The sequence below is a fragment of the Vulpes vulpes genome, chromosome X (genome assembly GCF_048418805.1).
Source record: "Vulpes vulpes isolate BD-2025 chromosome X, VulVul3, whole genome shotgun sequence".
Classification (NCBI taxonomy): Eukaryota; Metazoa; Chordata; class Mammalia; order Carnivora; family Canidae; genus Vulpes; species Vulpes vulpes.
Genome location: NC_132796.1, coordinates 65,699,899 through 65,721,192, shown reverse-complemented (window position 1 = coordinate 65,721,192; position 21,294 = coordinate 65,699,899). Strand labels below are relative to the sequence as shown.

Genomic DNA, 21,294 nt, shown 5'->3' with positions numbered 1-21,294 from the left:
TGTCAACTATAGTCATCTAGATATTTCTGATTATATTTTAAAGATTTATCTGAATTATATACTTTTAAATTAGATATATTTGGGGGGTCAAAATTATCTAAAACATTTAAGTCAATTCCAAATGTTTTAACCACTAATATGAATAACAGGATTTTAGCTCTCAGAAGAATCAACAACTGGAAGGAAAAACACAAAAACAAACAAAATTATATATTTATGCTGCAGGCAATGATTATGGCCCTTTCTGGCACAGTGGCATATGACTGGCACTCAGTCCAGGTATAATTCTACTAGCACAGGGAAATACATGCATTTTGGTAAATATGACTTAACATTCACAGTTGAAGTTTTTCTTAAATCCTTGCTTTTTAAAATAGGAAAATCTTAACTTTTTTCTTGTTATCCTGACTTGTGACTTGAACCCGACTTCTTTTTCTTCTTCTTACTATGTTTCTTGTGCTGTTTCTTCTTCCTCTTCTTCTTCTTCTTCTTTGCTTTTTCTGTTGCTTTTTCTCGCTCTTCATGTCTTCTCTTCTTTTTTGCTTGCACTTCCTCTTCATAATCTGATTCTGATGAGGATTCTGAAGACAAAGGTTTATCTTCAGGATAAGTCTTCTTTCTTTTTTTGCTGATACTTCTAATATACTTTTCTTTCTCTGTTTCATCTTTTGACTTCTTTTTCTTTTTCACAGATTCCTTGCTCTCTGATCCAGATTCATATGTAGAGCTTTCTGATGATTTGCATGAATGGTTCTTCTTTTTCTTTCTCTTTTTTCCTTGTTTCTTTTCCTCATTCTCAGAATCTGAATTGCTTGAAGAATCAGAGTTTGATGAAGAAGATGAAGATCGACAAGATTTCTTCTTTTTCTTTTTCTTTTTTTCCCTTTTCTTAGAAGACCTCTCATTTCCACTCAATAATTTCTCTCTGCTTTTTTCTAATTCTTTTTTCCAATTCTCATTCATTTTTTCTTCAAATTCAGCTAATGCCTTGGAGCCTTTCTTTTTATTTTCTAATTGTTTCTTCACTTCTTCCCAGGTAGGCCTTGGCCGATTCAGATAATCTTGTATTGTTGGGCCTGTAGACTGAGTTGGGCCCCTCCATCTGGCCATTGCTATAGGATTCATATAGGCAATTCGATTATCCCGCTTCCCCATTGTGCCTAATGGATCCAAGAGCAGACTCTCAATGCTAAGAAGAATAAAGATAAACTCTTCTTTGGTTCTTCACCTGCTGATATATCAAGCAGGCCCCATTCTGTTAGGGAAGCAGAAGGAAATGGTTACAAAACACCTTTAATATATATATACAGCAAAACACATTGGTTTAATTGTTCACTATCATATAGTACAGTAGAAATTTTTAAAATTTTAGACCTTGGGAACAAAGAATATACACATTTAAGGCTTTTGCATACTTTAGATATTGTTGTATGAATATAACAATGGATTTTATATACCCCATATAAGGTTCTGACTTATCTAAATTTTAAATAAATACTTCCTTTTATATTATATGATATTTTTCTTTCCTTCATTTGGCCTTATACAGTATAAAAAGATAAATTTCTATAGCTAAATTCTATGTGAGGCAGATCTCCTCCAATTTAAAAAAGTGCAGCATAATCCACTCCGCTCTGACAGAAACCTAGGAATCATACCTGAAAAATTCTCTCCCTCAATCTCACATCTAATCCATTAGTATAACTGCTTTCTAAGACTTCACAATAGGTTCCATACGCATTCACTTCTCTCCAAATATATTGTCATCAATTTAGTCCAGGCACTATCATCTCTCACTTGGATTATTAATCTCTAGTATTGATTAAATGTTATTATCTGCCAGGGACTGCTTAGTGTTTTGCAGTGGATTATCTTATTAAATCTCTAGACTAATCCTATGAGGTTGATTCTATTATTATTTCTATTTCACTGTTGAATAAACTGGGCTTAGAGAATTTGACTAATTTGCATAAAGTAACAGTTAATAAATGGCCAAATTAGGATTTAAACCAAAGAAGCCTGACTCCAAGCCCTGAACACCTAACATAACACTCTATTTAATCTCTTTACATCAGCCTCTTAATTGATAACCTTGTTTCTGGGATCCCTGGGTGGTGCAGCGGTTTGGCGCCTGCCTTTGGCCCAGGGCGCGATCCTGGAGACCCGGGATCGAATCTCACATCGGGCTCCCGGTGCATGGAGCCTGCTTCTCCCTCTGCCTATGTCTCTGCCTCTCTCTCTCTCTCTCTCTGTGACTATCATAAAATTTAAAAAAAACTTGTTTCTTTTTTTAAATTTTTTTATTAATAATAAATTTACTTTTTATTGGTGTTCAATTTGCCAACATACAGAATAACACCCAGTGCTCATCCCGTCAAGTGCCCCCCTCAGCGCCTGTCACTGATTCACCCCCACTCCCTACCGTCCTCCCCTTCCACCACCCCTAGTTCGTTGCCATATGAGTTGTAGCAATCTTGGGGTGGAGTCTTTTGGATTTTCTATATACAGTATGATGTCATCTGCAAAGAGGGAGAGTTTGATTTCTTCTTTTCCCATTTGAATGCCTTGTATTTCTTTTTGTTGCCTAATTGCGGAGGCTAGGACTTCTACTACTATGTTGAATAGCAGTGGTGAGAGTGGATATCCCTGTCGTGTTCCTGATCTTAGGGGAAAGGCTCCCAGTGGTTCCCCATTGAGAATGATATTTGCTGTGGGCTTTTCGTAGATGGCTTTTAAGATGCTGAGGAATGTTCCCTCTATCCCTGCACTCTGAAGAGTTTTGATCAGGAATGGATGCTGTATTTTGTCAAATCCTTTCTCTACATGTGATGATAGGATCATATGGTTCTTGTTTTTTCTGTTGTTGATATGATCTATCACATTGATGGCTTTACAAGTGTTGAGCCAACCTTGCAACTCAGGGATAAATCCCTCTTGGTCATGGTGAATAATCTTCTTTTTTATTTATTTATTGAGAGAGAGAGAGAGAGAGAGAGAGAGAGAGAGAGAGGCAGAGTGAGAGGGAGAAGCAGGCTCCATGCAGGGAGCCCAATCCGGGACTCGATCCCAGGTCTCCAGGATCACTCCCCCGGCTGCAGGTGTCTCCAAACCACTGCGCCACCGGGGCTGCCCGAATAATCTTCTTAATGTACTGTTAGATCCTATGGGCTAGTATCTTATTAAGTTTTTTTGCATCTGTGTTCATCACGGATATTGGCCCATAATTCTTCTTTTTGGTGGAGTAGTTGTCTGGTTTTGGAATTAAGGTGATGCTGGCCTCTTAGAACAAGTTTGGAAACATTCCATCTCTTTCTATCTTTCCGAACAGCTTTAGTAGAATAGGTATGGTTTCTTCTTTAAACGTTTGATAGAATTCCCCAGGGAAGCCTTCTGGCCCTAGACTTTTGTGTCTTGGGAGGTTTTGGATGACTGCTTCAATTTCCTCCCTCGTTTTCGGCCTGTTCAGGTTTTCAATTTCTTCTTGTTACAGTTTTGGCAGTTTGTGGTTTTCCAGAAATGCCCCCATTTCTTCCAGATTGCTTAATTTACTGGCGTATAGCTGCTCATAATAAGTTGTTAAAATCATTTTTATCTCCTTGGTATGGGTAGCCATCTGTCCATTCTCATTCATAATTTTATTAATTTGAGTCTTCTCTCTCTTCTTTTTAATAAGGCTGGCTAATGGTTTATCTATCTTCTTAATTCTTTCAAAGAACCAACTCCTGGTTTTGTTGGTCTGTTCCACAGTTCTTCTGGTCTCGATTTCATGGAGTTCTGCTCGAATCTTTATTAACTATCTTCTTCTGCTGGGTGTAGGATCTCTTTGCTGTTTTTCTCCAGTTCCTTTAGGTGCAAGGTTAGCTTTTGTATTTGAGTTCTTTCCAGTTTTTGGATGGATGCTTGTATTGCAATGTACTTCCCCCTCAGGACTGCTTTTGCTGTATCTCAAAGATTTTGAACAGTTTTGTCTTCATTCTCACTGGTTTCCATGAATCTTTCTAAGTCTTCTCTAATTTCCTGGTTGACCCTTTCATCTTTTATCAGGATGCTCTTTAACCTCCACATATTTGAAATCCTTCCAAACTTATTCTTGTGATTTAGTTCTAGTTTCAAAGCATTATGGTCTGAAAATATGCAGGGGACGATCCCAATCTTTTGGTATTGGTTAAGACATGATTTGTCACACTGTATGTGGTCTATTCTGGAGAAAGTTCCATGTGCACTTGAGAAGAATGTGTATTCAGTTGTGTTTGGATGTAAAGTTCTGTAGATATCTGTGAAATACATGTAGTTCAGGGTATCATTAAAGCTCTTGTTTCTTTGGAGATGTTGTGCTTAGAAGATGTGTCGATTATAGAAAGCCCTGTGTTCAAGTCACCAAGTATAAGTGTATTATTATCTAAGTATATCTTAGTTTTGGTTATTAATCGATTGATATATTTGGCAGCTCCCACCTTCGGGGCATAAATATTCATGATTGTTAGGTCCTCTTATTGGATAGATCCTTGAAGTATGATATAGTGTTCCTCTTCATCTCTCACTATAGACTTTGGGATAAACTTTAATTTATCTAATATAAGGATGGCTACCCCTGCTTTCTTTTGAGGACCATTGAATGGCAAATGGTTCTCCAACCTTTCATTTTCAGGCCCAAGGTGTCCTTCTGTTTAAAATGAGTCTCTTGTAGACAGCAAATAGATGGTCTTGCTTTCTTAATCAGTCTGAAACCCTGCGCCTTTTGATGGGGTAATTAAGCCCATTCACCTTCAGAGTTACTATTGAAAGATACGAAATTAGTGTCATCATGATACCTATTCAGTCCCTGTTTTTGTGGATTGTTTCCTTGGACTTCCCCTTTCTTTTACAGAGTCCCTCTTAATATTTCTTGCAGAGCTGGTTTGGTGGTCACAGATTCTTTCTGTTCCTGCCTATCTTGGAAGCTCTTTATCTCTCCTATTCTGAATGAGAGCCTTGCTGGAAAAAGTATTCTTGGTTGCAGGTTCTTGTCATTTAGGACCCTGAATATATCCTGCTAACCCTTTCTGGCCTGCCAGGTCTCTGTGGAGAGGTCTCCTGTTATCCTAATACTTCTCTCCATAAAGGATAGGGATCTCTTGTCTCTTGCTGCTTTAAGGATCTTCTCTTTATCTTTGGAATTTTACGTTTCACTCTTAAATGTTAAGTTTTTGAGTGGTTTTTATTGATTTTAGGAGGGGGGATCTCTCTATCTCCTTGATCTGAATGCCTGTTTCCCTTTCCAACTTAGGGAAGTTCTCAGCTATGATTTGTTCAAATACACTTTCTGGTCCTTTGTTTTTCGGCACCCTCTGGAACTCCAATTAAATGTAGATTTTTTCCTTCTGAGGCTGTCATTTATTTCCCTTAATCTTTCCTCATGATCTTTTAATTGTTTTTCCCTTTTTTCTTTGGCTTCCTTCCTTGCCATCAACTTGTCTTCTATGTTACTCCCTTGGTCTTCTACCTCATTAACCCTCATCATTAAGACCTTCAGTTTGGATTGCATCTCATTTAATTGATTTTGAATTTCGGCCTGATGAGGTCTAAATTCTGCAGTCATGAAGTCTCTTGAATCTTTTATGCTTTTTTCTAGAGCCACCAGTAGCTTTATAATTGTGCTTTTGAATTGGTTTTCTGACATTGAGTTGTAATCCAAATTTTGTACCTCTGTGGGAGAGAGTACTGCTTCTGATTCTTTCTTTTGTGGTGAGTTCTTCCTTCCAGTCTTTTGCTCAGTGCAGTGAGGCCAAAAACAAGTTGTACTGGAAAAAATGAGAAAAGGAGAGGAAAAAAGAGAGGGAACAAACAAACAAACAAAAAACAAACAAGGGGGAGTATCCTCTGATTCTATATACTGTAAATCCCTCGACTTCTCCTGGAACTTTTCAGCGCTGCTTGGTCAATAACTTGCTTTTCCCCTGTCCTTCGAGCTGGTCTTCTGGGGGAGGGGCCCTCTGTGCTGATTCTCAGGTGTGTGCACCTTGGCGAGCTGCCCAGTCCCCTGCCAGGTGCACGGCTCAGTGGGAACTATTTATCCTGTGAGGCCCCTGCTCAGTCCCAGGTACAAGGTGACACCAGGAAGAAGATCAACAGTGGTGGCGGCCAGCTCTCCAGCTCTAGAGTCAGCTCCCACAGTAACTACCGCAGCTTCCAGTCCGCAGGGGCCTGGATGCTCCTGGGGTGTGGGGATACCGATCTGCACAGCTCGGGGCCTCCCAGCGGCAGGAGCTTCCTCACTGTATTGGGCTCTCCTGGCCTCTGCCTGTCCCAGGGGGAGAGCCGGATCTTGGGCTGTGTCCCCTGGCACCCTTGCCTCCAGTGCCTGCACCACTGGGACTGCGTTCCCAGGACTGCACAGCCCCCTTCACGTGGAGCCGCTGCCTGAGCCACAGCCGGAGCTGCTCCTGGGGCCCAGCTGGGTGTGAGCTCCAGCCCCTTTAGGGAGCTCAGGCCTTGCTGTGTGGCACGCTCTCCTCCAGAGTGGAGTTCCTCTGTTAGTGCCCCTGGGAGCCTGAGGGCATCCCTGCCCCTCCTGGGATCCTGCCTGAATTCCCTGGGTGTGTCTTTCTGTCTGGGAAGCTTGGTACAGTTTCTGCTTCTCCAGGACTGGGCTTTCCTGTCCTGGGGGCACTTGCCTTAGCCTGGCTCCTCGTGGGGGGCCCTTCCCTCTTGGATGCTTTATTTCTTTATTGTTTTCCATCTTCCTACCTTGATAGAAGTGCGAACTCTTCTCACTGTAGCATCCCAGCTGTTCTCTCTTTAAATCTCAAGCCGAATTCGTAGGTTTTCAGGATGATTTGAAAGTTATCTAGGTAAGTTGGTGGGGACAGGTGACTTGGGGACCCTACTCTTCCACCATCTTTTTGTCAGTCCTGTACAGGATTTTAAAGAATAAAAGTTCACCCTGTAAATGAAGACATGAAGAACATTCTAGGAAGAGAAAAAAATGTGAAAATAAACACAAGGATATGAAAGAGCACAATGTGTTTATTTTTTTTAAATTAATTTTTATTGGTGTTCAATTTACCAACATACAGAAAAACACCCAGTGCTCATCCCGTCAAGTGTCCACCTCAGTGCCCGTCACCCATTCCCCTCCAACACCCGCCCTCCTCCCCCCTTCCACCACCCCTAGTTCGTTTCCCCGAGTTAGGAGTCTTTATGTTCTGTCTCCCTTCCTGATATTTCCCAACATTTCTTCTCCCTTCCTTTATATTCCCTTTCACTATTATTTATATTCCCCAAATGAATGAGAACATACACTGCTTGTCCTTCTCCGATTGACTTATTTCACTCAGCATAATACCCTCCAGTTCCATCCACGTTGAAGCAAATGGTGGGTATTTGTCGTTTCTAATCGCTGAGTAATATTCCATTGTATACATAAACCACATCTTCTTTATCCATTCATCTTTCGATGGACACCGAGGCTCCTTCCACATCAGGGAAATACAAATCAAAACCACAATGAGATACCACTTCACACCAGTGAGAATGGGGTAAATTAACAAGGCAGGAAACAACAAATGTTGGAGAGGATGTGGAGAAAAGGGAACCCTCTTACACTGTTGGTGGGAATGTGAACTGGTGCAGCCACTCTGGAAAACTGTGTGGAGGTTCCTCAAAGAGTTAAAAATAGACCTGCCCTACGACCCAGCAATTGCACTGTTGGGGATTTACCCCCAAAGATTCAGATGCAACGAAACGTCGGGACACCTGCACCCCGATGTTTCTATCAGCAATGGCCACAATGTGTTTATTTTTGATGGACCCTAAATGTCAAGAATGCAGTGGCTGGAGGTGAGGCTGCAAAGACAGGAAACAGCCTGATCACAGAGCCCCTCTAAAATATATAGTTGTTAGGAAGTTACAAAAGTCCTTTTAAAAAAATAAAAAGATGATCAGGTATTTCACAGATTTTCCTGTGAGTCTCCATCCTGACTATGACCCATTAAATCAACCTGCTTAAGATATCTGCTTATCATAAGCTCAATGTCATAGATGTTACAGTGAATCTTGGTGATAGTTTCCTGCATTTTGATTTGTTGTGTTCTTGATTATTATTATCCTCCTCTTTTAGTTCTATCCAGCTCCTCTTAGGTCTTTCTGTCATTTTCATTCTGACTAATAATCTAAAGATCTATCAGATATTATTGTTTCTTTGACCTTATCATCAAAAGTCCTTAAAAACTTTAGTTCATATTCAACTTGCTGGTTCTTTCTGCTACTGGACACTTAGAATAGAGTAATCCATTCTAACTTCAGTTCCTTGAGATCTAGTCTTGACATCATCTAGAGAGATAGGCAATGCCCAGTTCATAAAAACTTTGGATGTGATGCTAAGAAAGCTGAAATTAATTCTATGAGACTTAAAGTGAAGTTAATTGGGAGATAATAACTATTTTATACAGGAGAATGATATGCTCATGTTTGAATGTTTAAGAAAAAAATCTCTTACACCACGGAAGTTAGATTACATGCAAGTAAGAATGAAGGCAATGATATCACTTAAGTATTAATGCAGACAACAAATGAAAGGGTCTAAACTAAAATCAGCAGCATTTTGGATAAAAGAGGGGACTATATGTAAGTAATAGGCAATGCCAATGACTAGATAATATAGGAAATGCCACAGGTTATGGAAATATCTACATTCAGTATTGGGTTCATATAGTTTGAAGTGCCTATGAGAATTCTGGATGTAGCTGCACATATGTAAATTATATGTATGGGTGTTGGTGCTCTGGAATGTAACCTGAGTTAGATATATAGAATTGGCAGTCACTGAGTGAAGGATAAAGACATGATAGAAAATTAAACTACCTTGGGGAGGATTTCAAATGAAAAAATGCTTGAGCATTGGATCCAATTTAACAATATTCAAGAGATTACCAGAGAGAGGGAAGCCTATAAATAATACTTTGGAAAATTAGCTAGTATGGTAAGAGATTGTTATCAGAAAAAAAAGTAAGAGTTACAGAAACACAAGAAAGGAGAATAAAGCTTCAGAGTGAGGACAACAATTCTCAAAGGTTTATGTTCATGAATTTAATTTGAGCAATTTTTATATATTGAAAGTTTGCGAAGAAAACTAAATGTCCATTAATAACAAATAAGTTTGGGGAGCTGGGTGGCTCAGTCATTTAAGCATCTAACTCTTGAATTTGGCTAAGGTCATGATCTCAGGATCAAGGGACTGAGTCCCATGTCGAGCTCTACATTGAATGTGGAGTCTGCTTGAGATTCTTTTTCCCTCTCCCTCAGCCCCTCCCTCTGCTCACATGCACTTTTTACATCAAAAAATTATGTAAATGAATACATAAAATCTTTTTAAAAATTCAAAAAACAGGGACGCCTGGGTGGCTCAGGGGTTGAGCACCTGCCTTGGGCTCAGGTCTTGATCCTGGGGTCCGGGATCAAGTCCCATGTCAGGCTCCTTGTGGGGAGCCTACTTTTCCCTCTGCCTATGTCGCTGCCTCTCTCTCTGTCTCTCATGAATGAATAAAGTCTTTAAAATATAAAAATAAAAATTCAAAAAACATAACAAACAGGTTATATGAATTATACTATACATATATAATGGAATAGATATCCATAACATGCTGTTGAGTGAATAGTTCATCAAATGTAAATATTAGTTTTAGTTATCTCTGCATATTGGGGAGGTATTATTTCCTTTTGTATGTTTTTCTATAATGTTTACATTTTCTACAATAAGTAGGTATCATCTTTACCTTTAAATAATCCAGAAAAAAAGAAAAGATATCATGGACAACAATATTAAATACAGCAAATGGGGGGCGCCTGGGTGGCTCAATGGCTGAGCATCTGCCTTTGGCTCAGGTCATGATGCTGGGGTCCTGGGATCGAGTTCTGCATCAGGTTCCCTGTAGGGACCCTGCTTCTCCCTCTACCTATGTCTCTGCCTCTCTCTGTGTGTATCTTATGAATAAATAAATAAATGAAATATTTAAAAAAATACAGCAGGTGGATCAAGTAAGATAAAATCTTAAAATATCCATTACATCTGGCTATGAGGAAATCATTAGTAAACTTTGCTAATGCAAGTAACCTCTGCTAATTAAGTAGTGAGGGTAGAGGCCAGACCACCACAAGTTAAAGACTTTAAAAACTAAATGGGAGGTGAGAAGGTAGAGATACAGGGTATACGTGTACAGATTAATTTTAGAAGAAAAGTAAAGGGATAAGATGTTAAGTATCATGAAGGATACAGAATTAAAGAAATGATTTTTTTTTGTTTTTGTTACTTATGGAATTTAAACATATTCATAGAGAACAAGAAGAATGGAGGATAATGAAAGAGTTTTAAGCAGATATAAAAGAGGGGAATAACTAATGTGGCAAAACCATTGAGAAAGCAGAGAGGACTCAAAGTCACAGGTAGGAGATGTCTCTTTTTGCAAGAACAAAAGCAAAGAATAAATAAATGCTATGAGTACAGGGCTTTTTTTTGTGGAGGGAGAAATGAAAGAGAAAAAGTTGAAGTAGTTCTCACATACTGGCCTTCATTTTCACTCAGTGGTAGGTGCCAAGGTCATCTGTTAAATGTAAGTCAGGTCCAGGTAAGTTTTGAGACCAATAGCTAAAGTTTTGAAAACTGCAGAAGGGAATAGGAGAGGGTGCTGACACCAGAAAAGTTCAGGAAGCCTTCAAAACTGCACACTGAGTAAAAAGAAAAAGCAACATCAACACAGTCTCTTACTCAATCTTTGCTTTTGAATTTAAAATATTTTGTTTCTATTCCAGGAAAAAACTTGATTCTCTGTATCTCCATGAAAAGTATGCTAATTTTGTATAGAGATTACATACAAGTTGTGACAGTCCTGCTGATAATCTGAGTTATTATAATAACTAAATGTTCAGTCATCCTCAAAATAATTCCCTTTTGACTTGGATAGGAGTTAAGATGGCAGAGTAGTAGGAGGACCATACACTTGCCTCATCCCTGGAACACAGAGAGACAAATATCAAATCATTCTGAATACCTAGGAAATCAACCTGGGGGGTGAAAGAGCAAAATACACAACTAGAGGGAGGGAAAAGGCCACATCATGGAAGATAGGTGGTGTGGATATGGGATTTGGGGTAGAAAAGAATTGCTGGTGCTATAGAGGGGTGTGAGCCCTGATGAAGAAGAAAGAAGGGGAGGGGGAGTCAGGTGTGCACACAGGGCATTGCACAAGAAAAACATTTCCCCAAAACTACTGATGGGGAAAAAAGGATGAGGTACTGATAATCATAAGTTTTTACAAGCAGCAGAGCTCAAAGTCTGAAGTTTTAGAAGTCCGTGCCATTGCCAGAGTAGAGCCTGGCAGGTGTAGAGGTGTTCCAGTGGAGGAGAACAGAAAGCTAGTAGTGGACAGCATGGTCTGGGGACGCCCACTGGGACCCACTGGGACAGACGGTTCCCCTTCTTGGAATGCATTTGGGATAGGTGGCACTGCTTCTCTGGGGACAAAAGCACTGATGGACACCACTGGGCTGCTCTATGTATTAGCATAGGCGCAGAGGCAGCTGATGAGGGCAGGTATTCTAGGCACCAGATTTTTGCTACACTTTAACATAAACTCCAAGGTCCTACATGTTCATGCAACTGCCCTTTTGGGACAAATCAGCACCAGCCACAATGCAGCAGGATCCTTCCCAAAAGGATCAGTACAGGCAGTGACACACAAGGTCCCTAAAGTTTGGAGTTTTGAAACACAGCTAGTATTCCTCACATAAAAATACAGGAGTACTGTGGTACCATGTGGACAGATGGCTTGGACACACATAGGGTGAAGGCAGGGATCTGAGGGATGTTGGGACACACGAGGGGAAATTTTTCACTTTTCTGAAAGGGCTTCCTGAACAGTGGCAGGCATGAACTACTCCCCGATCTGGGAATGACAGACATGGCTGATAATATTTTTTCCCCTCCCCATCAGCACAGGACTTCAGTGAACAGAACAGTTCCCACAGTGGAGGCTTGAGCTGCTTACACCAAACTCCACCTCACTGCATTCTTCAGGTTCTTTTTTACTAGGGCAAATGTGCCTGAGAGAGTAGCAGCAGGATTCTCCCCCAGAAGAACAGCATAAGCCTCTGCACTCATCAAGTCTACTTACCAGAGTGCTGCAAAACTTCAGCTTTAGGGGAAGTATGATCTAGCCACTTTTAACAAGCCGACTAAAACATACCTAGTTAAAACTTGCCATGCAGTGAACAAGGTTCAAACACTGCCCACTGCAAGCAAGGAGAAACTCTGCAGAGGACAAACATGAGGAAAACAGCAGCCAAAACACAGGAGCATAGTGCACACCACATACACATCTGAATCTCCTAATAAATAAAAGTCCAGGGCCAGATGGCTTTCCAGGGGAATTTTACCAAACATTTAAAGAAGAATTAACACCTATTCTTCTGAAACTGCCCCCCCCAAAAAAAAATAGAAATGGAAGGAAAACTTCCAGACTCCTTCTATGAGTCTAGCATTACCTTGATTCCAAAACCAGGCAAAGACCCCCTAAAAAAGAGAATTACAGGGCAATAACCATGATGAACATAGATACAAAAAGTCTCAACAAGATACTAGCAAATCGAACTCAACAGTACATTATAAGATTTATTCACCAAGATCAAGTGGGATTTACTCCCGGGCTGCAGCATTGGTTCAAGATTCACAAAACAACATGATACACCACATTGATATAAGAAAGGATACGAAACACATGATACTCTCAATAGTTGCAGAAAAAGCATCTGACAAAATACAGCTTCCTTTCTGGATAAAAACCTCAACAAAGTAGGGACAGAGTGAGCATACCTCAACATCATAAAGGCCATATAAAAAAGACCCACAACTAATGCCATCTTCAATAGGGTAAAACAGAGCTTTTCCTCTAACATCAGGAACAAAACAAGGATGTTCACTCCCATCATCACTATTTAACATAGTACTAGAAGTCACAATTTCAGTAATCAGACAACAAAAAGAAACAAAAGACATCCAAATGAGCAAGGAAGAAGTCAACTTTCACAATTTGCAGATGACACGATACTCTATGTGTTAAACTTGAAAGACTTCTCCCAAAAATTGCTAGAGCATACCAATTCAGCAAAGTTGCAGGATACAAAATCAATGTACAAAAATCTGTTGCCTTTCTATATGCCAATAATAAAGCAGCAGAAAGAGAGCTCAAGGAATTGATACCACTTCAAACTGCATGAAAAACATAAGACCACTAATAATAAACCTAACTAAACCAAGGAGGTGAAGGATCTGTGTTCTGAAAACTATAGAACACTTATGAAAGAAATTTAAGAGGACACAAAAACTGGAAACATTCCATGCTAATGTATTAGAAGAACAAACATTATTAAAATAACTATACTATCCAAAGAAATCTACATATTTAATGCAATCTCTATCAAAATACCACTAGCATTTTTCACAGACCTAGAACAAACAATCCTAAAAGTTTGTATGGAAGCACAACAGACCCCAAACACCCAAAGCAATCTTGCAAAAGAAAAGCAAAGTTGGAGGCATCAAGAATCCAGATTTCAATCTATATTACACAGCTGTAGTTATGACAGTACGGTACTGGCAGAAAACCAGACATATAGATAAATATAACTGAACAGAAAACCCATAAATGGACCCACAACTATATGGTCAACTGAACTTCAAAAAGCAGGAAAGAATACCAATGGAGAAAAGATAGTCTCTTCAACAAATGGTGTTGGAAAAACTAGACAGCAACATGAAAAAGAATGAACCTGAAACACTTTCTTACACCATACACAAAAATACATTCAAAATGGATTTTAAGACCTAAATATGAGACAGGAAACAATAAAAATCCTAGAGGAGAATTCAGCCAGCAACATTTTTGACATTGCCCATAGAAATTTCTTACTGGTCATGTCTCCAGAGGCAAGGGAAAGAAAAGAAAAAAAAATGAACTATTGGCACTTCATCAAGATAAAAAGCTTCTGCACAGCAAAGAAAAAAATCAACAAAATTAAAAGGCAGCTTTCAGAATGGGAGAAGATATTTGCACATTACATATCTGATTAAGGGTTAGTAGCCAAGGGATCCCTGGGTGGCGCAGCGGTTTGGCGCCTGCCTTTGGCCCAGGGCGCGATCCTGGAGACCCGGGATCGAATCCCACGTCGGACTCCCGGTGCATGGAGCCTGCTTCTCCCTCCGCCTGTGTCTCTGCCTCTCTCTCTCTCTCTCTGTGACTATCATAAATAAATAAAAAATTAAAAAAAATTAAAAAAAAAAAGAAAAAAAAAAGGGTTAGTAGCCAAAATGTATAAGAACTTATCAAACACAATACCCAAAAATCAAATAATCAAGTTAGGAAATGGGCAGAAGACACGAATAGAGGTTTTTCCAAAGAAGACATCCAAATGGGTAACAGACACATGAAAAGATGCTCAACATCACTGATCCTCAGGGAAATAGAAATCAAAACTACAATGAATTACCAACTCACACTTAATCAGAACACTAAAATTAACAACTCAGGGAACCACACATGTTAGCAAGGATACAGAGAAAGGGGAAACCTCTTATACTGTTGGTGGGAATGTAAATTGGTGCAGCCACTCTGGAAAACCATATGTAGGTTCCTCAAGAAGGTAAAAATAGAACTATCCTACAATCTAATAATTGCACTACTAGGTATTTACCCAAATGATACAAACATGAAGATTAGAAAGGGCACATGCACCAGGATGTTTATAGCAGCATTATCAACAATAATCAAATTATGGAAAGACCCCAAATTTCCATCAACTGAGGAATGAAGTCTGAGGGCAGCCCAGGTGGCTCAGCAGTTTAGCGCCACCTTCAGCCCAGGGCCTGATCCTGGAGACCCAGGATCGAGTCCCACGTCAGGCTCCCTGCATGGAGCCTACTTCTCCCTCTGCCTGTGTCTCTGCCTCTCTCTCTGTGTGTGTGTCTCTCATGAATAAATAAAATCTTTAAAAAAATGAAATCTGAAATTTACAATGACATGGAAGGAGCTATAGTATATTATGCTAAGTGAAATAGGTAGTTAGAGAAAGGAAATGCCAAATAATTTCACTTATGTAGAATTTAAGAAACAGACAGATAAACACAGGGAAGGGAAAAAAACAGAGAGAGAGAAGCAAATCATAAGAGATTCAACTGTAGAGAACAAACAGGGTTGGTGGAGGGAAGTGAGTCGGGGATGGGTTAAATGGGTGACAGGTATTAAAGAACGCACTTGGGATGAGCAGTGGTATTATATGTAAGGGAAGAATCATTAAATTCTACATCTGAATTCAATTTTGCCATATATAGTAACTAACTAGAGTTTAAATAAAAACTTGAAATAAAAAAAAACTTGAAATAAAAAAATAAAAAGTAAAATAATGAAATAAAAATAACCATCAGTCAATTATTTTGCAACATAAACAATTCTCTTTTGATGTTCTATTATGTACCAGACACTATGTTATATGAAATGGAGATTATGGTCTAGTAAAGTAATAACCATTACACAAATATAAAAAAAGGGTATATAATTATAACCATGATTAGAATGATGAAAGAAAAGTACAGGATGCTAATGAAAGCTATAATGAGGGACATAATTCAGAATGAAAGGTCAATTCTGGAATCCTACCATATAATCTGAGACATGATGGATAAATCAGAGATAGCCAGATGAAAGAGTTGAACAGGATATGAATAATAAGCCAAAGCTAACTGAATAGCAGAAGGAACAGCAGATGCTACAGCCCTGAGGTAAAAAGAAAAAGCCAAATACAATGCAAAATATTGACATTATTACATTATTGAAGATCAGTCATCATATAATTTTCTCCTTCTTAAAAGTGATTGGATCTGTACTATTTTTCACTTAACATATTCTGGTAAAAGTCAGTATGAATTTTAGTTAATTAAAGGCATATTTTAATTTTTCACAATGTAGTCTATATTGTAAATATCACCAATGCTAGTTATTTTAGAGACTTACTGTATTTTAAAACTCGTTTCATTGAATTTTCAGTGATATGTCTAACTGCAGAAGAATTGCCACCCAGGGATCCCGAGGGTAGAATTTGTAAGCATAAATTTTAGCTGTCTAAAAAATGAATATTTCACCCTCTTATTTATCTTAATATAGTAACATATTTTGTATTTTATATTTAGAAAAACAAATCATCATTACTGTTTAGCATTTACGCCAATGAAGTAAATGCTTTTTAATATTTTTATTTAAAAATTCAATTTAATATAACATACCATAATATAGTTATATACATTATGAATTCTGGTTTGGAAAGGACTTTTTTATTGAAGTATAGTTGACACACAATATTATATTAGTTTCAGATGATTCAACAATTAGTTTCAGTGATTCAACAATTCTATACATTATGCAATGCTCACAATAAGTGTAGATACCATTTATAATTATACAAAGTTATTACAATTTTATTGACTATTTTCCTATGCTGTACTTTTCATCTCCATGACTTTTCATTTTACAAGTGGAAGTTTGTACCTCTTAGTCCCCCTTTTGCCCATCCCCCTATACTCTCTTCTCTGGCAACCATCAGCTTGTTCTCTGTATTTATGAATCGGTTTGGTTTTTTACTAATTTGTTTCGTTGTTGTTGGTTTTTTTTTTTTTTTGGATTCCACATGTAAGTGAAATCATACAGTATTTGTCTTTCTATGTCTCACTTAATTAACTTAAGATTAATAGCCTCTAAGTCCATCTATGTATGTTGTCATGAATGACAAGGTTTCAGTTTTATGGCTGAGTGACACCTCATTTTACAGATACACACACCTTGTTAATCCATTAATATATCAATGGACTCTTATGTTGCTTTCATATGTTGGTTTTTGTAAATAATGCTACAATAAACGGGGGTGCATGTATCTTTTCAAATTAGTATTTTTGTCTTCTCTGGGTGAAACACCCAACAGTGTAATTATAGGATCATAGGGTATTTTTATTTTTAATTTTTTGTGGAACCTCCATACTGTTTTCCATAGTGGCTGCAGTAATCTACATTCCCATCAACAGTGCACAAGGGTTCCTTTTTCTCTACGTCCTTGCCAACACTTGTTATTTCTTTGTTTTTTTTTAATAGTAGCCATTCTGACTGGTATGAAGTGATATCTTATTATGGCTTTGATTTACATTTTCCTGATGACTAGTGATGCCATGCATCCTTTCATGTGTCATTTGGTCATCTGTACATTTTCTTTGGAAAAAATGTCTATGCAGTTCTGCCTATTTTAAATCAGATTGTTTTTATTTTTGTGTGTGTGAGTTGAGTTGTATAAATTCTTTATATATTTTGCAGATAAACCCCTTATTGGATATATCATTTTCAAATGTCTTCTCCCATTCAGTAGGTTGCCTTTTCATTTTGTAGATGGTTTTCTTCACTTTGAAAAATTATTTTTTATATAATTACAATAGTATATTTTTGCTTTTGTTTCCCTTGCCTGAGAAGACATCTTCAGAGAAATGTTGCTAAGGCCAATATTCAAAGGATTACTGCTCACGTTTTCCTTTAAGAGTTTTATGTTTTCAGGTCTTACATTTATGTCTTTAATAATCAATTTTGAGTGAAATGGTTTATTAAAACAAAATTTGTATTTTAGAATACTTTTAGATTCACAGAAAAGTTGCAATCCCTGTGTCCTCTGTACCCAGTTTCCCTTATTTAACATCTTACATTAATATGGAACACTTGTCATAACTGATGAGCCAATACTGACATATTCATATCAACTAAAGTCTATTATTTATTCAAATTTCCTTAGTTTTAAACTAATGTCTTTTTTCTATCCCAGGAATCCAACCAGGATATCATGCTACATTTAGAAATTCATGTCTCCCAGGTGCCACATGATTATGAAAGTTTCTCAGAATTTCCTTGGTTTTGATGACCTTGAATGTTTTGAGGAGTACTGATCAGAAATTATTGAAATCCACTTCAATTTGTGTTTCTCTGATGTTTTTCTCATGTTGTAGTTAGGTTTAAGTTCTTAGAAGAAAGAACACAGGTAAGGTACCATTCTTATTACATCATATATCAAGGGTACATGCATTGATCACCCGACTAAGGTAGTGTTTGTCATATTTCTCCACTTTAAGATTACCCTCCTTTTACATACTGTACTCTTTGGAAAGAAGTCACTTTGTGCAGTCCACACAAAAGGAATAGAGATGCTCCACCTCCTTGATGGAGAAGTATCTATCTACATAAGTTATTTGAAATTTATGTGTGTAGGAGATTTGTCCATTCATAACCACGGGTTTGTTTTTTCACTTATTTGTATCAGTATGGATCAAGAGTATTGATTTTACAGTTTAGGTAGTATTTCAGTGCCACTTTATTTTGTTGCTGAAATAGTTCTAGTTTTGGCCTTTGTGAGCTCTTTTAGTTTGCTCCAGTGTCCTTTTGACATACCCTCATCATTTTGTTTCTTTTTTGTTTGTTTCAAATTTTTATTGAAATTCTAGTTAGTTAATATAGTATAATATTGGTTTTAGGAGTGGTATTTAGTTATTCATCACTTACATATAATACCCAGTGCTCAACACAAGTGTCCTTCTTAATATCCATCATCGATTTGTCCCATCCCCTACTCATCACATTGTTTCTTAAGCAGTCCCTGATTTCTGACTAAGATGCTCAAGAATCATTTTGTATATCCCCTGCATTAGCCCTAGAATCCTATCAAGGTATCACTGTACTAGGCTCTCTTAGTAGACAGAGCTAGGAAATATATGAAGTGGTTAATTTATTCAATCACATATGAAGTTTGAAATAAATATCTGGCACTTGTACAACGAATACAAGTTATTTACAGATGGTACACAGAACAGTTTGTTGACTATAATGGGGTATTGAGGTGATATGACTGAGTCCTAATCAAGAGTCCATGTTATGATTATTTCTTGATTAATAGGAAGGAGCTCTACTGAATTATTTCTGAAGTTGCTTGAAAAGTCTAATAGTCTAAAGAAAAGAGCAAAGGCCATAAGAAGAACTAGTTCTGCCCCTTTAGCACTTTGCCCTACTGAAGAAGCCATGAACAAAATAATGCTATTGTTTATAGTGCCAGTGTTAATGTTTTGAGAAACCCTATGTAGAAAACCATTATATACCAAATTCAACTAAGCATTTTCTAAGAAAATACATTTGGTAAGTTTTGGATACTCACTAGCAACTTCCTTGAGTCATCCTTAACAATAAATTTTGCCCTATAATGTGTGTTTAGATGTGATAAGATGTGGCTGTACGTGATGTAACCAAAATGTCCTAGGAGCACTGAAAATTCCAGTTCTTCTATTCAAGGAGTCCTCTTACATAAACCAAAGCTAATTTGGATAATAGTTTATTTCTATCTGTGTGATATGACTCCTATGAAAATATACCCCCAAAATAAGGTTTGCCACATATCTTCTCCCTACAGACCTAGTTTCTCTTTAACAAATGTCTCGCAATATGAATTTTGTAGAAACCTTTGACAAGATCTCTTAAGTCAGTGTTTTTCAGCACTAAACATCTAAAATCAATATTGTTCATACCTGGCCAGAGTGTAAATGGAATGTCATTCATATATTAGACTTTCAAAGTGAGATTGGACTGCACCTTTCACATATTCCTTATAATTTTAGCTATATTTCAGTGTTAAAGTGATATATTTTATATTAGAGGATCATAAGATGCTTCTTAAAGCAATGCACTGTGTATCCATTTGTAGTCTAAAATGTGTCATCTATCTAACAGCTTATAAAAAATAAGGCCCTAAACATAGGAAGCAAAATACCAGCAGGAATTCCTTGTCTTTTTTTTTTTTGCCAGAGAACACAGTTAAAAAAACAACATCTATTTATGCATGGCTTTAAATAGCCTTAAATGGTTTTAAATGAATGAATGGTTCAATCACTACCTTCTGTACCCTGTCACCCTAACATAATTTTTAAAATGTATTTCAAAAAACGGAACAGATAATTTGATGTAATGTGTATGTATGAATATACTGGCTATGAAATAGCTAAAAGCATCATGGTTATTTACTAAAGCTGGGTTCATTTACATGGGTCACATCTCTTTTCACATTAGAAATGACTATATACATATATTTCCTAAAAAATCAAATACCAGAGCATATAGACTTGTTATAATAACTAAATTATGATGCTTATTGCAAACAATAGTAAGCTGTGCTCAGAAGCATCACAGACTAAAAATTTGTATTAGCATTACTTTATTATGCCAGAATCAAAGGGTCATTTCCATGACTGGCCTAATTTGAACAACCATGTGAAAAAATGACTCAGTATTCATCCTCAGGGAAAGACAAAACAGATTTCAATTCCAGGAAGAACACTGAAAAAGATATGGTTTAATGAAGGCAGGTAAAATATCTCAGAAAAATTCAACAGGCAGACTATATTAACTTCATACATGCATCAAATCATCATTGGAATTCATTATCATTAGAGTTGAAGGCCTGGCCCATCCATTTACTTGCTGAATTCTCTCAACAAATAATATGACATCTCTGTATCTCAGTTCTCATTTCTGAAAGTTGAGTTTATATATGATCATTCTCTTATAATCTCATTCTTTGCCTCCAGGTTCAAATGGAATACTCTTTGGCTATCATTCACTGTTCATGGTGAATATTGAACAGTAAATTGAGTATTCACCATAAACAGGTACTGTTCCAAGTAGTTTACATGATTTATTTCATTTAATTCTCACTACTCCACGAAGTAGATACTATTAATTTCCCCATTTGATAGAAGAAGAAACTCAGTCTCAGGAAGATTAAGTAAAATATCCAAGGTCTCATAGCTAGTAAGTGCTAGAACCAAGATTAGACTTGTAGCAGCCTGATTTAAAACCTGCATTATTAAAGAATGTTATAGCATGAAAAGTGCCTACAAATTCTCACTGAGAACTCTAATGAAAATATGATGGTTATTTGTAGCTGTACCTCTATCCCTCAAGTTCAGAAGGTCACAGGACAAGTACTTACTTGAAAGGGCAGAAGAGAGTCTAATGTTAATAAAATTTAAATTGGTTGATATTATCAGTTTCTCTAAATTGGGACAACTTGAAGCAGGAGTTCCATTAGTTTGTCAAAGCAATCTCAAATTTTCAGATACATGAAACATAAATCTTTCTTGGGGTGGGGGTAGGGATGGGAGTCTAGCCTAAGCCAGTCAATGTTTCTTTTCTGTATTACCAT

General features: G+C 37.5%; 1 protein-coding gene across 1 annotated transcript in view; it reads right to left on the bottom strand.

Annotated features, from left to right (window-relative positions):
* Positions 1 to 278: 278 nt before the first annotated feature.
* The window catches only part of FAM133A (family with sequence similarity 133 member A), an 89,762-nt gene continuing 68,746 nt past the window's right edge, over positions 279 to 21,294 (bottom strand). Inside the window, exons 2-3 of the mRNA XM_025986459.2 lie at positions 6,727 to 6,948; positions 279 to 1,255 (exon numbers count right to left, since the gene is read on the bottom strand). Of these exons, the coding sequence (XP_025842244.1) occupies positions 400 to 1,155 (756 nt within the window). The 5' untranslated portion in view covers positions 1,156 to 1,255; positions 6,727 to 6,948 and the 3' untranslated portion in view covers positions 279 to 399. The remainder of the gene's footprint in view (positions 1,256 to 6,726; positions 6,949 to 21,294) is intronic.